Below are 17,339 nucleotides of genomic sequence, written 5' to 3'. Positions count from 1 at the left end.
GCTGTCATATCACCCCTATTTCTTCTTTTCTTTTGGTTCCTCTCTCCCTCCCCCTTTTTCCCACCTCCCATTTTGCAGAGCTTGAAAGACGCCGTCCATTCAGCAATTTCTCCAGCAACAACGGGAAAGAATCCAAGCAGAAACGACTTGGTAGGTCCCCCCCTCTCATTCCTTCTTTCTTTTTATAAGTCCAACACCTGGGAGTGACCAGTTGAGGAAGAAAAAGAGGCTCCTTTTGAACATCTGCATCTCTACCGTTTGGGAATCCAGAGGTTAGGGAGCCTCTGCGCCCTTTCTTAATGCAAATACGTTCTTTCAATGAGTCCATTAGTTGTCACTTTCTAGTTTTGGAATAATTTGAAATACGCTTCTTTAAAAAACTCTGACTCAGACTGGTAGTTGAAGTCCACAAGTCATAAAAGGGCCAAGTTTGAAGGTACAGTATAGTAGGATGTGAGCTGTAGTTTCAATAGCCCTTTTGTTTACAAGGGCAATCTCTGCTCGTATGGATTCGTTTTTATATCAGCCCTCCGAGATTGTTGCGGAAAGTGCATTGCAGAATACTGAAGTTAATGTCTGGGGACAATTATTGCCTTTTACCTGTATAAATATTGCCATCAGATTCTATCTGATATGTCTTTCCCAGATGCTGCTGAAAGGTACTGTCAACACATCCTCAGCTTGATGTTTAGAAAGTTTGGAATTGACCGCTCTGCAGAGACAGCAGAAACAAAAGATGAGCCATTGGCTTTCAGCCAAAAGTTTGTCAACCTCGTCATCCATCACAGCAGAGCATCCAAGTTGAAGGTGGGAAGCAAGAAGATCAAAGAGGAACCAGTGTCCCCACACGAATTCAAGGACCATGGCAATCCGATGGAGAACTTGTCCGAGCTCTTCAAAAGTGTCCAGATGGGCATCACCCAGGTTGTTCTGCTTTTGGGCAAGGCTGGAATGGGAAAAACATGCTTTGTTCATCAAATCTGTCAGCAGTGGGCTGAGGGAGCCCTTCCCCAGTTCAAATTGATCTTCTTCTTTGAGTTCAAGCAGCTGAACCTCATCGCCAAGAGAAAACTAACTCTCCAAGAACTCTTGTTTGAATATTTCCTCCAACCAGATCAGCCTGACACCGTGTTTCAATTCCTCCTGGAGAATGCCCAACAGACCTTGGTTATCTTGGATGGTCTGGATGAGTTCGTGGAGAACCTTCCCCTCCCACCCATCCCTTTCACTTCCTCCTCTGATCTTCTCATGCCTTGTTCTGTCTCTGAACTCGTGGCTAATCTTTGCCACGGAGAACTCTTGGCGGGTTGCACAGTGCTGATTACCAGCAGGCTAAACCTACTCCCTGCAGAATTAGTCAAGGGTACCGTTGCGCTAGCAGAAGTCTGGGGATTCCACCGGGACAACGTTGAGGAATACGTCAGCTATTTTTTCCAAGAGCCTTTCCAGAAAGAGCAAGCCCTTACTCTTCTGAACGACAATGGCAAACTCTTGAGCATGTGTTACATTCCTGCGATGTGTCACATTATCTGCACTTGCCTGAAACATTTGTTCCTTGAAGATGCAGAGAATGTCCAGCTTCCTCAAACCAGGACCCAGTTTTACACCACGATGCTCCAGATCTTCATCTGCAAACATCAGGGCGGGAGGACTTTGAATGAAATAGACATGGGTCAATATCAAACAACCCTGACAGATCTGTGTGAGTTGGCCTTCAGGGGCCTTGAGGAGAACAAAAGAGTCTTTGATGCTGGAGAGGTCCCAGAACACGTGAAAGATTTTTTTTGTCACTTTGGCCTTCTTTTGGCCTCTGAGGTTAAAATGGGCAAGGACCCTGTACAAATGGCTTATACTTTTACTCATTTTAGCTTTCAAGAATTCTTTGCAGCTCTCTTCCTGTTGGCAAGCCCCACAGTAGATTGCAAGATATTGAAGGAAAACTTCTCCCTGAGATCAAAGTGGATTCTGAAGAAAGAAACAAGGATGTCCTTTACAGAGAACTACCATATCTTCTTGTCTGGCCTTTCATCTCAAGGGTGTAGACCATTCCTTTGTTGCTTAGCTGGGCGGAACGAGGTCTGGATTCAGGAACGGCAAAATATCATCACGGAGATATTGCAGAAACTCGCGGTTGCTAATTTGACAGGACCCAGGATAGTAGAGTTGTGCCACTGTGTGTACGAGACACAAGACATCAGCCTAGCACAGCACATTGCAAAAGAGTTAGCTTTCAAATACCAATTCAGGAACGTGGGGCTGATGCCCTTCGACATGGTGACTTTAGCCTTCCTCATCAATGGAAGTCCTCATGGTGTGTGCTTGGATTTTGTTGGCTGCCCCCTGGAATTGGACTATTTGGACATCTGGGGCAGTTGTGAAAATATAAAGAGCTTGAGGTGAGAGACAAAGGCCAACTTAACCATTAAACTCAGAAGATAATGGTCCTTGTACAATACATTTGCTGTGTGCATAAAATAGAATTGTGGCAATCTTTTCATTTGCAAGTGTCATTAGGTAAATATCATGCAACAGGTCTTCCTAAACCCAAAAGAATTGAAGACCACTTCTTATCTTGCAAGATTCCCACCATGAAGACCACCAAGGTCCCCTTCCAGCCCTATAATTCTATGATTCTGTGAATAAGACTGGTGGCTTCTTAATCACATCTGCCTTCCGCTTTTTTTGTTTGTAGCTTCAAGAACAGGCAATATGGAAGTGAGTTTGCAGGAGCCCTTTCCAAAACCATGCCTAAGATCAAACACCTGACAACATTTAAGTAAGCATCTCTCTAAGGTCACATTATACCATGCTGTAATACCATACTGCATATTAAGTCGTGGCTTGTTTTAATCGTTTTTGGAATTAGCCACAGGACTTTATTGCATATATGTCACATATTATAACTGTGTCTTTTCTCTGCTGAGAACTAGGAGAAGAAGAAAATTCAGAAGCTGAAATTGATATTGTGCCTAATTCTCAGACTCGGCTTCCATAGATTATAAGAAGTACTGACTAAAAATTGACCTTATTTCACACAAAGCACAAGTATACAGCTATATAGTCCCACTTACGACTGTCAGAGCACCTCTTCAGTTATATGATCAAAATTCAAAATGAAGAGATGCTGTGACAGTTGTAAGTGGGAAGACCACTTGTCACTTTTTTCAGTGCTGTTGAAACTTTGAATGATCTTTAAAAAAATGGTCACAAGTCAAGGCTACCTGTATACCTGTGCTTTGTGTGAAATAAGGTCAATATTTAGTCATTCTTATAATCCAAGGAAGCCGAATCTGAGAATTAAGCACAATATCAGCTTCAGTTTATGAATTCTCTCCTTTTCCTAGTTCTTAGCAGAGAAAAGACACAGTTACAATAAGTGACATATATGCAATAAAGTCCTGTGGTTAATTCCAAAAACCACGATTAAAACAAGCCACGACTTAATATGCAATATGGTATTACAGTCCATCAAAATTACAGAATCGTTTTTTTTGTATACTCTGTGGGAAAGTGGAATTTAGTCTCTATTACAACAATGTCACTTTTCATTTTCAGGTTAACTGGTGGAAATCTTAGAAGCCCAGGATTTGAAGATCTCATTCGAGTTTTTCCTAACTGTCACCAGCTGGAAGAAATAAAGTAATTTAAACCTTTTCATTTAGGAAAAAAGGGTAAAGCAGTGAAATGCCTGACCACGAATCAGAGACCTTAATATTTTAATCAGTTGCTATATTCCAGTTTGCAGGACAACAAGTTGAAGGAGCAGGACATGATCAAGTTGGCAGAAATATTTCCCACCGTGGAAAAGTTGAAGAGAATGGAGTAAGTATAGTATAAAACGTTTCTCAACCTTGGCACTTTAAGAGGTGTGGACTTTAACTCCCAGAATTACCCAGCCAGCCACGTCACGTCTTTGACAGAACGCGTTTTGTATCTATATCCTCTTCTGACTCTATTAATATAGCAGCTCATGTCTCATGTTTGACCTACCATTTTGAGAAATCATTGCCTTTCAAGTCATTAAAATTGCCTTGTGACAACCAGCTTTATCAATATACATATACACACAATATAAATGTTTTTCCTGAGGAATATTTACATAAGTGGACATCCCCATATTTTACTTATTACATTTATGTCTCACCTTTGTGGAGGAGTTCAAGGCAGTGTATACAGTACGTGGTTGTCACTCTTCCCATTTTTCCTTACAACAACCCTGTGAGGTATGTTGATTGGACTGTATTTGCTCTCCCTGATCTTAGTCCAATACCTTAATCATTGCACCCATATTGGTTCTCTGGAATGGTGCAATGTTTTGCAGAATGAGCTGTGCCTATTACGGTTTATTCAGATTTTAATTCCCTGTGCCATTTAGCCATAGTTTGCTTAGATGTCAGGTTAATTATTGTTAGCTGAACAGGTAGCTCATTCTGCCGTAGAACATAGAAGGGACCTCTTATACTCCAACCCCCTGCTCAAGGCTGGAGACCTTCTAAACAAATAATGGTTTATAAAAGACAGGGCTCATCCATCAGCTGAAACAAAAGCAACTGTCCCATCATGGTTTAATGAAATGCATGAACACAATCTCAAAACATTGTTCAGCAAACGGTGGCCTGATGCCATGCAAAACTATGGTTTGTATTTAAGATAAAAGTCTGATTCATAAAATAGAAAAAAAACTAGGATGGTCAACAAAGGATTGTGATTTTAATCTCTGAAACTTTGCACGTAATCTTTGAAACTTTTTCTGCTTAACTAGTAATTGCCATGGCTTTATAACAGTAAATGTATTATATTTTAAACAGTTTAAGCCACAACAAGATGTCCGTGGGCACCGTGCTGGCCTTCAGCAGAGCAGTTGCAAAATGTCCCAAAGTTTCCAGCCTTGAAATAAGGTACCAACTGTTAAAAGATTGCAAGAGAAAAATGATAGCAGAATTCTTCCCCCCCCCCCCCCCGTCTTAAAACAAGACCTTCCTTATCTCTTGACTATTAGGTAAATAGCAGATTGCTGGCCTTGTGGGCAACTCTCATTAATACTATTCTATGAAGCTGTTTTGTTGGATGGGGTAGCAAGACTAAACTCATATATTAATTTTCCACTGCTTATTTCCAGGAAGAACATATTAATAATCTCCCTTGCCAACTTCTCTCCAAAAGAACCTAGGTGAGAAAATGATTTTTAAGGGATTAGGGGTGACGTGGTTGCAGCGCTCCAATATTTGAGGGGCTGCCACAAAGGAGAGGGGGTCAAGCTGTTCTCCAAAGCGCCTGAAGGCAGGAGAAGAAGCAACAGATGAAAACTAATCAAGGAGAGAAGCAACTTGGAACTAAGGAGAAATTTCCTGACAATGAGAATGGCTTGCCTCCAACACTGGAGATTTTGAAGAAGAGACTGGAGGGCCATTTGTCCAGGATAGTGTAGAGTCTCCTGCTTGAGCAGGGAATTGGGCTAGAAAATCTCCAAGGTCCCTTCCAACTCTGTTATTCTATTATTTTGCTTACAGTAATTTTTAAAATTAATTAGTTCTAAAGAAAAATTGGCCGAAGTTCATTGTTTAAAGAAGTCCAAAAGACAGAAATTGCAACATAGGGCAGACTGACAATAGAAAGAAGTTTTAACGGGACAGAAGTCTAGACCCGAATGGAAGAAATTAGGATTTAGGATTAATTTAAATCCCAGTGATTTTTTGGGGTATTTTGAAATTATAATTGTTGAACTAACTGTGGTTTTTGGCATTTGTGTATGTCTATGTGCATTTTAATTGATTTTTGCTTAAAACAGAGATAGATTTTCAAAAAAGGTAACACAGTTCCTATAAATGAGCAGATAATGACTGAAGTTATACAAGTAATGCTCAGTATAACATTAGTAAGAGATTCCCAGGGTACAACAATTTGTTTTCATGACATAAAAAGAAGTGTAAATGCCAAAATCTCTATTATTATTTATAAATGTTAAAAAGAAGAAAAAAAAACAGCCCTAGAAATAATATAAATATTTAATTTCTTTCTTCCCTCTTCTTTGTACTCCCAACTGTTTTGCATAAACCAGCATAAACGTCAGAAACCAGCTATCTATTGATCTATCAACTCATATTTACTGTATCGTTTCAGGTTAAAAGATGTGGGAATTAATGAAGAAGAAATTGCTCCCAAACCCAGAAGTTTAATTTTACAGTAAGTATCTCTATGTGACAGAATTTATTGACGGTACATTTTTTCAAAAAAAATTATCCAACTCGTCTTTTTACATGTGTGCTTGTTTTAAAGAACAAACCCAAACACGTGAAGATATTCTGGCAGTTAAAAAAAAAGGGAGACACAACCTGTACCGTAAAATTATTTGAGAATGCAATAAAATTCTAATGCATCATATTTATAACAATACATAAAGCCATGATTTAGCTGCTTGGGTTCGTGTCTTTCCACATTGGCAACAATAACCCAGCATAAGGAATAATGTTCTTGGTTTTGCAAGGGTTTCATGTGACACGGACAGGGCAACGGGATAAAAATGATGGATGAAATCAACTAAACCTATATTCATGATTGCTGCTTTCTTCTTGTGGCGTCCAGGTTGCAAGATTGCCAGTTAGATTCACGAGCGGCAGAGGAGTTGGTGGACATTCTCCAGAACTGTTCCCGCCTGTCTAAAATCAAGTAGGTGGCCATTCTTTCCAAGCATCTGTAAACCAAAAGATGCTTCAGTCAATTACTAACCTGAAGAAACACGTTAGTTTATCAGATAACCAACTTGGTGATGAAGGGTGTGGAAAGCTGATGACTGTGGTGTCCCAGATGTGCACATCTGGTCCTCTCACGTAAGTCCTTCTGAAAATGTGCCTTTTTCATTTGATAGGAAAATACATTTGATTTGATTCGTAATACAGGTAGTCCTTGGCTTACAAACATTTGTTAGCAACCACTTGAAGTTATAACAGTATTGGGGGAAAAAATGACTTGGGATCAGACTTTGCCTTTAACGATTGTCGCAGCTTCACCACGCTCATATAAACAAAACTCAGGCAACTGACATGTGATCATGTGATCGCCATTTGCAATCTTCCGGGCCGGCGTCTGACAAGCAAGTCAATGGAAGAAGTCACATTCGCCGCAGCGATTTGCTTAATGGCTGTGGCAAAAGTCATTGAATTGGGCATGACTCACTTAACAAGTGTCATACTTGGCAATGGAGATTCCAGTTGTGGTTGTAAGTCAAGGGCCACCTATAAGTCCAATCTAAAAATCCCACTTTGCAGTCTAAAGTACGTTCACACTGAATTTTGTGAGCCAGGAGCTTAGAGACACAGCTCTAAGCTGTGATACTTTCTCAGACCGAGGAAGAACCTCGAAAAACATTACCCAGAAAATTGCATGGGCTAGTAGTCCACATGGTTGTCAAGAAAAAGACAAATTCCCCACCTCCCCAAGCAACAGCAAAGTTAGGAACGCACAACCCATGCATCGCAGTTTATTATATTTCACTAAGGCAGAGGTTTACAACCTTGGCAGCTTTAAAATGTGTGGATTTCATCTCCCAGAATTCCCCAGCCAGCCCTGAAGTCCACATGGCTTAAAGTTGCCAAGGTTGGACAGCCCTGCACTAAGCCATCGGTTAATATTAATGTGGCCTTTGTTGCTCTTGCTGTTTTCTGATCATCTCTCTTTCTTGTCATCTGATTTGGTTTTCCGCAGTTTAAGCAACAACCGGCTCTCGCTTAAGAGCATTTTTTGTCTCCTGGACACAGCAAATCTTTGCCCAAATGTTGTGATGCTGGAAGCCAGGTATGCCTGGGGCTAATCGGGAAAAGGACAGTTCAGTTTTTAAGAGAAATGGCTGTTGTTATAATTCAGGGCTGAAGGTTGAGCAGCAGAAGCATTTTAGCTTTATTATATGTGCCCACTTTTGACTGGTTGAATGTTCTCTGGAGAAGTTTGAGTTGCATGTTTGCACTTATACAGAATGGTGGGGGACGGAAGGATTTATACTTCTTGCAGACAGAAGTCCAGTCAGAGCTTGAAAAAGTGCTTGAAAAAGCACTTTTGGGACAACCATGACCTGGATGACTGAGAATCTCCGTAGACGTGTTCATCCATTATTTCTTAGGCTATTTCCTGCAGACCTTTGGCCAACTTTGCCATCAAGGCATGATCTTGTAAAACTCTTTCTCTTCTCTCTAGTGTTGATCAACAAATTGCAGTTCTGACCTTTGCGAATAAAGGCAGCCCTGATGCCCTTCAGTCAAGGTATGTGTCAGATCTTCAAGGAAGACCAGATGTTGGAGAAGAGCAAGCAGGGTCAAGTGAGACATCAGTTGGACTTATGATGTTGCTAGAAATAGCCTAACTCCTTTTGAATTTCATCAGCTTTTATCTAGCACCAATTCAGTGCTGACCCGTTAGTTGACTAGAGTAGGCAAAAGTGTAGTTTGTGGTTCATCTTAACTGGAACTTAAATGTTTGGTCCTGATTCTTCACGCCTGACACCAGGCTAGGAAATCAATGACATGTAGATAAGGACTATTTTTATGGAAAACCTATAGTGACAGAATTTTGCAGGTCTCACTGTGTTTCCCCTTCCCTCAGTTCATGTGACCCAGAGAGGGGCTTATCTGAGATGTTTCTTCAAGTTTCTTTCTTGGCCAGGCTCCTTTGATGTCACCATTGCCTTGGTAGTGGGTCTTTCCGTTGACCTTCAAGGCCATTCTTTCTGTCCTCTACTATATAGTAGATTTCTAACCACATCTGACCAATCACATTGCTTGATATCCAGTGCTGGTTCCTTCTACCCATTGTATAATATTTTGTCATTTGTCTGTTACAGGAATTACCACTTTCATGATGCCCAGTTAAACAAATGTCAACAGATGGAGATGGCATCAAAGAAAATATGGTACAGTCACTTGGTTAATATCTGCTTAGTTTGGTCCTCTAAATGCTTGGAGGAAAAGACCATTGTATGTGTCACTGGCTTTGAGGAAGACCATTAAGAGTCTAAAATTTTTCTGAACCAGGTTTAGGGTTTATTATGTTGTGTGAACCTAGCATAAGAACAGTTAAACCCACCTGGCTTAATCAAGACTTGAATGGTGATTTGCCTTCTTTATTAGCCTGACAGGTAATCATTTTCATGGCGAAGATCTCAAGAACTTGTGCTTAGCCTTGAGAAGGTGTAGCAGCATATTCAAATTAGAGTAAGTGTTTATTCTTGTCAATAAATGTGAATGTCCTGAGTTTGGGAGCACATTGAAATTTGGGATGTTTGCATCACTATGTTTAGGTTAGCATTTTGGATGTTTCCTTTTTGGAGAAGATACATTGAGATGCATCTGAATATTTTGAAATTTTCCACCAATATTGCCTCAGTTAAAATTCACAGTCTAAAATAAAATATATAATAACAGAAGATAAATATGCACATTGGAGTAGTCATCTCTTCTTTGCTTTCTTTGTCCTACCATCAGCTTGTCAAGTAATTCTCTGGGTGACTCAGGAATCCTGAAGATAATGGATTCCATCCGAGATCTGAAGAATTTGAATTCTTTAATGTGAGTGAAGGTGGTTCTCTTTAATTAATGATATCAATAGAACTAAATGTCCTCAGACAGATCTTTTGCATAATCAATCCTGACCTAGTCCTCAAGGAAGACATTGAACTGTGTCTGAACAATAATACTTTTTGATGGCAGTTGTTAGCTTACAGTTCTTGTTATTCTTATATTGTTTTGTATTAATATTTTTGAAAGTTGGGAACTTGAAGGTGTGTGGACTTATTTATTTATTTATTAATAAAATTTATATGCCGCCCAATCCCTAGGGACTCAGGGCGGCGTACAAAATTAAAACAACAAATATAACAATTAAAAATGAATACATTCACACAGCATGAATACATTCACACAGCATGCTGGCTGGGGAATTCTGGGAGTTGAAGTCCACACATCTTCAAGGTCCCATCTTTCAAAAACATTATTTTATGTGCTCCTAATGTAAAAGGGAGAGACTTGAAAGTCATCAGCGTCACAATATTAAAAACATCAGCCTATTTATTTTATCATTATTTTTTATCCTCACATACCGATACCAAGTAGCCAGGACAAGGTGCTTAGAGCTTTAAATACCAAAGTTCAATGTTATTGATTAAAGGAATTTTACTTCTGCATATACAACAATCGTATTTGTGTTCCTGGCAATGAACATTTCCATTCTTCTTCCTTCCAGTCTGGATAATAACCAAATGTCACTGGATGGTGTCTTTTCCTTGCTGGAAGTCTTCTCCATCTTACAACATATCAACTCAGTGCAATTAGGGTATGTCAACAAAACCAGTTCTTCACCACTGACCTTCTCAATCCAACATGTTAGCAGCCTTTGGTCCAGTCTGTCCTACTACATCTTTATCAACAGAAGTCTACCAGCTGTGGTGGGCTACAAAAGTTTTTATCTCCAGGGGCAAAATTCTTTTATGATTGGGACTGGAGGAAGTTGTGTTCTAATATAACTGGATTGAGTGTTTCATGTTTGTTTGTGTGCCTGTTTTGTGCCTTCGGGTCAGTTTAGACTCCAGACAATAGCTCGGAATAGACCTTACAGTTTTCTTGATAACCTTTTTTTTGTCCTTGCCTTCTTCCTAGGGTTGAGGTCCACTGGTCTTAATCTTCTCAGTTGACTTTTGAGCTTAACACAAGAGCAGAATTCGTAATATTCCATGTTCTACTGCAGAGTCTTTAACCACTATAGCACGGTGTTTCTCAACCTTGGAAATGTTAAGATGTATGGACTTCAACTCCCAGAATTCTGACTGGAGAATTCTGGGACTTGAACGCCATACATTTTTAATATTGAGGATTGAGATCAGGATTGGGCAACCCTGACCATAGCAATATTTCAGCAATATTTCTCCTTCTTTATAGCTCTTCCTGCATTTTACAGCGGACTGGCCAAAAAGAGCAGGAATAATATTTATGCAGATTAATTAGCTGGAGTTAGATTCTTTTTCAAGGCTGGTCTGTTCAAAGACAACAACCGCCTTAAAGTGACATTGCTGCACAATTGAAAAACCGTGGTTGAGAAGTCAAGTTCATCTCACTTGAGAAACTGGGATTCTACGTTCGTTTAGTAATCACTTTACTCATAGCATTTCTGCATTCTGTTATAGTTTGGGAAGCATCCAGAAATGTCACTTAAGCTTTGGAGAACAAATCAGGTGAGGATTGTATTCATTTTGATGCATCTTTCTTCTCAGCTAGGATTTACCTTGATTATAGGTTAACAGTTTGGGATGGGGGTTCAATTTTTGCATGCAGGCTTTAGGGATCAGTTTCACAATTTCTCCATTTCTGATCCAGTAGTTTAATTAAAAATCTGTGGACCTTCACTTGTTTTTTGCCCTCCGAAGATATAGCCCGGCCAGCAAGCATGCCAGGAAACAGCTGAGCAGCCGTTGCTTGTAGTAAGTTGTGTTCTCAACTTTGGGGGGGGGGCTCATAACTCCAAAGCAGTGGTGCTTGATCTGCCATTCTTTCTCTTGATGGGGCCAAAATATCGTGTCAATATTCCCAAGGACTGGAAATAACAGTTCTAATAGGAGCACGGTGGTTAGGACGCTGGGTTGGAGGTTAGCAAGCCCCTGTTCGAGATCCGAGTGCTGCCCTTGGGAGGGGTGAGGTCCCGTCCTTTGCTCCAGTTCCTGCTAGAAAGGAGCCCCCAACTGGGCGTCCCCCGCAGGCAACGGTGATGTCACTGATCCTTTCAATTCGGGAGTGCCTGGGTGCTTCTGACACAAGTGTGATGCGAACAGTTCTAATATTTTTTGAAACCATCTATTTACAAAATTCTCTTTAAAGAGTTGCAAAAAAAGTAAAATTAATCTGGTTTCCTTATTTTGGGCTAGCATATTGTTATAGGATCCGTAGGAAGGATGAAAAAGCATTGGGGGAAAACATTAGAAGGGGGGGGGAATTGACCTGTTCTGGATTTAAATCTTTGCAATGCTGAATATGATTCTCTTTTTCAGTCTCGAGGGTTGCACAATTGGGCTGGACATGACTCGCCTCTTTAGGATTCTCACCAAATGCTCTGGATTGGCAGAAATCAAGTAAGTGTTGCGACGGATGTGTGCTCATCTTTATCCAGTGTTTAAACCAGAATGGAATTGAATTTGCAAGAACAAAATACAGGTAATCCTCTACTTATGACCAATTGAGCCCAAAATCTTCTAAAGTATTTCTCATTCATAAATGCAGTAGTCTGATGCATTTCAAACTTTCCATTCCACCCTTCTAGCTTCTCTGGAAATTCACTAGGTGATCAAGAGCTTAAGCAGATGCTGTTGTGCCTGCCCAGTCTCAGCAGTTTAAGATTGTTAAGGTGAGTCCGGACTGATTTCTGCCTTAGAAACTCAAGGTAGGTGCCCAAAGCTGCCAATTCCATTAAAAAAAATCCTTAATGTTATCAGATTCCATACACTCTTTACTTTTTGAAGTTTAAGTTAAAAAAAGGATTTGTCAAGCTAAAATAAGGTACAGGTAGTCCATGGCTTACAACAGTTCATTTCGTGTCCATTCAATGTTACAATGGCATTGAAAAAGGGATTTTATGATCATTTTTCACACTTACAACTTTTTGCAATATCCCCGTGGTTATGTGATCAAAATTTGGACATGTGGCAACTAGCATGTATTTATGACCCGAAATCATGTGATCATCTTTTGTGACCTTCTGACAGGTAAAGTGAATGGGGAAGCCATTTCAAGAATGCTGGCTTCATCTGCATTCTTAGAAATTAAAGTGTTGGGTGATTGCACTACATTGCTTTTTATAGAAGTGTGTCCATTTGTCCAGGAAAAAAAAAATCAAACTGGGGTGGAGGAAAAGAGGAGAACTGTGGCATGAGCCATCCAGATAAATTGGTCCTTTCTACCTGGCTGTGACCCTTGTGGCAGCCATTTTGTGAATGGGTACATTCCCCTAGTGGACATTTTGTGGGTTCCTTCACATTTTCTCAAAATTCTAAATGAACCCTCCTCTCCAAACAACCCACAGTCCCCTATTTTCTACAAAGCTCCCAGATACAATGATGAAGTGGTTGTGCCACACATTGAACAAGTTAAACATCTATTATCTTCATTAGCACAAGAGGGTAAACTTCATTAATTTTCTATGGCTTAGTGAAGGGGTCTCTAACTTCATCAACTTTAAGACTTGTGGACTTCAGCTCCCAGAATTCCCCAGCCGGAGTTAAAGTATTAAGGTTGACAAGTTTGGAGACCCCTGGCCTAGTTTATTATGGAAACTCAGACCACTTAGTTCAATAGATTGGGTAAACCAAGAAAATAATTCATTAGCCGTCATAGTGGTGAACCAAGCACGGTTGCAAACCCAGCCAACCTGTTGCTAATTCTGTCCTCTTCTCCCAACCTTTTGCAGTGTCAGAGATAATGCGTTTTCAACCAATGGGATTTGCTTGCTGGCCAATTCGTGCAACTGGTGCAGCAGACTCTCCGAAGTGAACCTCAGGTAAGCAATGACAGCTTGGAATAAGACAAATGTAGGTGGATCAAAGCCAATTGTGATGGAGAAACCTATCATCTCGTCTCCTGTTTCTTACCCCATGGAGATTTCTTGTTTAGGGATAGACACAAGTATCCTTTGGAAATTCTGCACCAAATCTATTGGGGAGGGGGGGGAATCTCCAAAGACGTTGCATGGAGAAATTCTTCCTTAGAGGAAGCACCATATACATGGAGAGTTTATGCACCGGAGACAAATTCCTTGTGTCTCCAATCACACTTGCCCAATAAAGTATATTGTATTGTGTTGTATTTTACTGCATTGCATTGCATTGTATTGTACATTGGTCAAAGAGAGGGCAAAGCTCTCTTGCTTTTTGTAGGATGAACTGTCGAACGCACCCCTTCATTTTTTAAAGTCCCAGGTGTTTTGATTGAGTATGACTTATTCTAGTGGAGAAATCTGGTTTCTGAAAGTGAACATTTGTTCTTTGTTATGGTTCCAGATCAAGGAAAAATGCTTTTTTGCGTTTTGTGGAAAGTCAAGCAAGTCACGCGCTGTTCTGCAGGTTTGTGATGGTTCAATCCAACCCTTTGTGTTTTTATGATACTTTTGTTTTCTTCAAGAACATGGATAAATCTTGCATGCTTTGAAAACCCAGGGAAGGAACCAAATAGTTCAGGCGTCAGCCACCCTTTCATGTATGTGAGATTATGGAAAACAAAGAGCCCCCCAAAATAAATGATCAAATATAGCATTATCAAAAAAACAGGTTAGTATGATTAGCCCCTTCCTTCCTTCCTTCCTTCCTTCCTTCCTTCCTTCCTTCCTTCCTTCCTTCCTTCCTTCCTTCCTTCCTTCCTTCCTTCCTTCCTTCCTTCCTTCCTTCCTTCCTTCCTGTTCTACTTTTGCAAGAGCACACAAATTGAAGTCTCAGAGCTGAATGGCTTTTCTTGGGTGCCTTTGGAGAGCACTTCCAAAATTGCTGCAAAAACACAATATGAAAAGTATATCAAACATGTGGCAATTATTTGTACTTAATTAATTGATTGTACTTAATTAATTGGTTGTAGGCCACCTAGAGTCGACTCTTGATGGGCAGTGCATAAATTTAATAAATAAATAAAATAATTGCATTCCATTTTAATTTGTGTTTTGTTCAAATGAATCAGATTTAGGTTTGGTCCCAGCTCTCCTATTCTGAGGAGTACATTACAAGTCAGGCAAGAGACAAAGGCAGAACGAGGTTCACTACATTTTACAGCAATCCCTGGTTTGCTAAACAATGGTCAATAGTTACTTTTTTATTTATTTAGAATAACAAAATTGGAAGGGACCTTGTAGGTCATCTAATTCAACCCCCTGCTCAAGCCGGAGACCCTGTACCAGGGGTAGGCAACCTTGGTTCTTTTATGACTCATGGACTTCAACTCCCAGAATTTCTGAGCCAGCATTGCTCAGCTTGGAAACCTCTGCCTTTCCCCTCAGCATGGCTGGCCCAGGAATTCTGGGAGTTGAAGTCCACAAGTCATAAAAGAGCCAAGGTTGCCTAGCCCTGCCCTATACCATTTCTGTTGTCTTAAAAACATCCAATATTGGAGCACTCACAACTTCTGAAGGCAAGCTGTTCCCTTGATTGATTGTTCTCATTGTCAAAAAAAATTCTCCTTATTTCTAGGTTAAATCTCTCCTCGATCAGTTTCCATCCATTGTTCCTTGTCTAGCCTTTGTGTGCTTTGGAAACACACATTACCAAATGTGTTAACATTTGTTCCCTTGTCTTCCTGAGCTAATTAGCCAGTTTTCAGACCAATGCATTATTATAATATCATTTTCTACATTTAAAAGAGGACTTGCTTCTAACTTTCCCCTTGAACTGTCTTCAAACAGGTTCGTCAACTGTGACATTGACTGGGCTGATCTCAGAGCGTTGGGTGCCGTGTTTGAAAACTGTGACCATCTTGCAGAACTGGAGTAAGAGAAGTATTAATACAGTTGCTCCCCCCAGCCCCACTTCCAGTTTCAGAAATTTAATTAAATTTGTGGGCGTGGGATCTGGAGGAATTTGGGGAATTGAAGTCCACAGATCTTAAAGTGTCTGAGGTTGAGAGACATTGATGTAGAGACTGAGACGTTGAACTGGGTTTAAGGAGTTTTCCACCAACCGTGGAATTTATCAGGGTTGTGATTGTGAGTTTAAAATAATGGAGGAGGCCAAAACTGCTGCCTTGAACTCTCACTCTGACTAATTAGTCCATCAGGTGGCAATTGGGAAACTAAGCACAAAGGACTCAAAGCTTGGATAGTTGTAGAGCAGGGGTTCTCAACCTTGGCAACTTTAAGACTTGTGGACTTCAACTCCCAGAATTCCTCAGCCAGCAAAGCTGGCTGAGTATTGTAGACTAAACTGGCAGTCCAGGCCTAGGATTCTATGCTATTATGATTTAATATCATGGAAGAGAACATGTCCTAACAACTTCCACCTTGTTCCAAAAGAACTCACCACGGACACATCTCTCATTCAACTTTAAATTTAATCATTTAAAAGATTGCTCTGAAGTCATCTAGAGTGGAGTCTAACTTTGAGAGGCCCATACAACTTCGAGCGTGGTTAAGCTTTTTTTTAAAAAAATAATTTCTGGACTAATAAGGACATTTTAAATATATACCTATTCTGAAAGCTTACCGTTTTTTTTATTCCTTTGTCAGTCTATCTGGGAACAGTCTTGACAATGAAGCACTGAGGTGTCTTTTCGGACATTTGCCCAAGACCCAGAATTCGTGCTTATTGAAGTAAGTTGATTCAGCGTGAGGAGCAGAGGGGACTGTGGTGGCACAGTCGTTAGAATGCAGAATGCTAATTCTGCCTACTGCCAGCAGTTCGATCCTCACTGGCTCACGGTTGACTCAGCCTTCCATCCTTCCGAGGTCGGTAAAATGAGGACCCCGATTGTTGGGGGGAAAAGGCTGACTCTGTAAACTGCTTAGAGAGGGCTGTAGAGCACTATGAAGTGGTATATAAGTCTAAGTGCTATTGCTATCGTTATTAATTTTCAAAGGAAAAATAAATAATTCATTAATTGTCATTGCTGGTATAGACTCAATCATAATAGAATCTAGCAAGACAGACTATTTACCGTAGTAACATTTTAACCACATAGAAATATATACATACATACATACATACATACATACATATATAGTTTTTAATAAAAACATGTAACATATGTTTGAACCTTTAAAAGGTAAGCTGAAATAATTTGGCAATTGTCATTTTCTTCGTAGAATCAACCGCAATAGAATCTCTCAAGATGGGATTCTCCTGCTTGTTAATTTCCTTGCCACAATGGACGATGTGGTTGAAGTTCATGCAAGGTGCCACCATTTGTATTAATTTAGTTTCTTTTGATGTTAGGGTGGATTTAGAAATGCAGTTTTCAGAGAAGAAAGGTAGCATGGCTGGATGTTCAAAAGGATTTGAAGTAGGCAGAGAAGATTTTAAAAAGAACTAGAAGTTAACCTGCCCTATTGCAGAAGGCTCAAAAGGAGACTGGACAGAAAATTTGATGGAAATAGATTAGCTTTGTTGAGAATTCAATCCAGGCTCTCAGTTGGATCCTGTTGGACTGAGTCAGCTCAGAAAATTGGTTCAATTCTGTGCTTCCCTTGGAAGCAAAAAAAAAAAAAAAAAAAAAAGGTGAGATGGGCAGCGTATAAATTTAATAAATAAATATCTTTCCAAATCCTTGTATCGCTTTTGAAGCATGGACCTTGATGGTTCCAACTAAACTGTCTATCAGATTCAACCCATTAATTTGATC

At 40.1% G+C, this 17,339-nt stretch overlaps 1 protein-coding gene across 5 annotated transcripts in view; it reads left to right on the top strand.

Annotated features, from left to right (window-relative positions):
- Nucleotides 1-17,339, top strand: part of NLRC5 (NLR family CARD domain containing 5) — a 40,638-nt gene that overhangs the window by 9,432 nt on the left and 13,867 nt on the right. For 4 of the 5 annotated variants that reach the window (XM_039353768.1, XM_039353769.1, XM_039353766.1 and 1 more), the window contains exons 5-29: nt 79-150; nt 647-2,396; nt 2,693-2,776; nt 3,556-3,639; nt 3,739-3,822; nt 4,809-4,898; nt 5,120-5,170; nt 6,121-6,183; nt 6,583-6,666; nt 6,744-6,827; nt 7,702-7,791; nt 8,188-8,253; nt 8,831-8,899; nt 9,117-9,200; nt 9,471-9,554; nt 10,228-10,317; nt 11,165-11,212; nt 11,405-11,458; nt 12,023-12,103; nt 12,292-12,375; nt 13,435-13,524; nt 14,024-14,086; nt 15,409-15,492; nt 16,228-16,311; nt 16,804-16,893. In XM_039353768.1, coding sequence (XP_039209702.1) covers nt 79-150; nt 647-2,396; nt 2,693-2,776; nt 3,556-3,639; nt 3,739-3,822; nt 4,809-4,898; nt 5,120-5,170; nt 6,121-6,183; nt 6,583-6,666; nt 6,744-6,827; nt 7,702-7,791; nt 8,188-8,253; nt 8,831-8,899; nt 9,117-9,200; nt 9,471-9,554; nt 10,228-10,317; nt 11,165-11,212; nt 11,405-11,458; nt 12,023-12,103; nt 12,292-12,375; nt 13,435-13,524; nt 14,024-14,086; nt 15,409-15,492; nt 16,228-16,311; nt 16,804-16,893 — 3,607 coding nt within the window. The remainder of the gene's footprint in view (nt 1-78; nt 151-646; nt 2,397-2,692; nt 2,777-3,555; nt 3,640-3,738; nt 3,823-4,808; nt 4,899-5,119; nt 5,171-6,120; nt 6,184-6,582; nt 6,667-6,743; nt 6,828-7,701; nt 7,792-8,187; nt 8,254-8,830; nt 8,900-9,116; nt 9,201-9,470; nt 9,555-10,227; nt 10,318-11,164; nt 11,213-11,404; nt 11,459-12,022; nt 12,104-12,291; nt 12,376-13,434; nt 13,525-14,023; nt 14,087-15,408; nt 15,493-16,227; nt 16,312-16,803; nt 16,894-17,339) is intronic. The other variant, XM_039353770.1, reaches the window with a different exon arrangement.

Source organism: Crotalus tigris, unplaced genomic scaffold (genome assembly GCF_016545835.1).
Source record: "Crotalus tigris isolate CLP2741 ecotype Arizona unplaced genomic scaffold, ASM1654583v1 scf7180000018525.42219311030:4301911, whole genome shotgun sequence".
NCBI classification, from domain to species: domain Eukaryota; kingdom Metazoa; phylum Chordata; class Lepidosauria; order Squamata; family Viperidae; genus Crotalus; species Crotalus tigris.
Note: the sequence above shows the minus strand (reverse complement) of the source record. Positions and strands in the feature narration are given on the sequence as shown.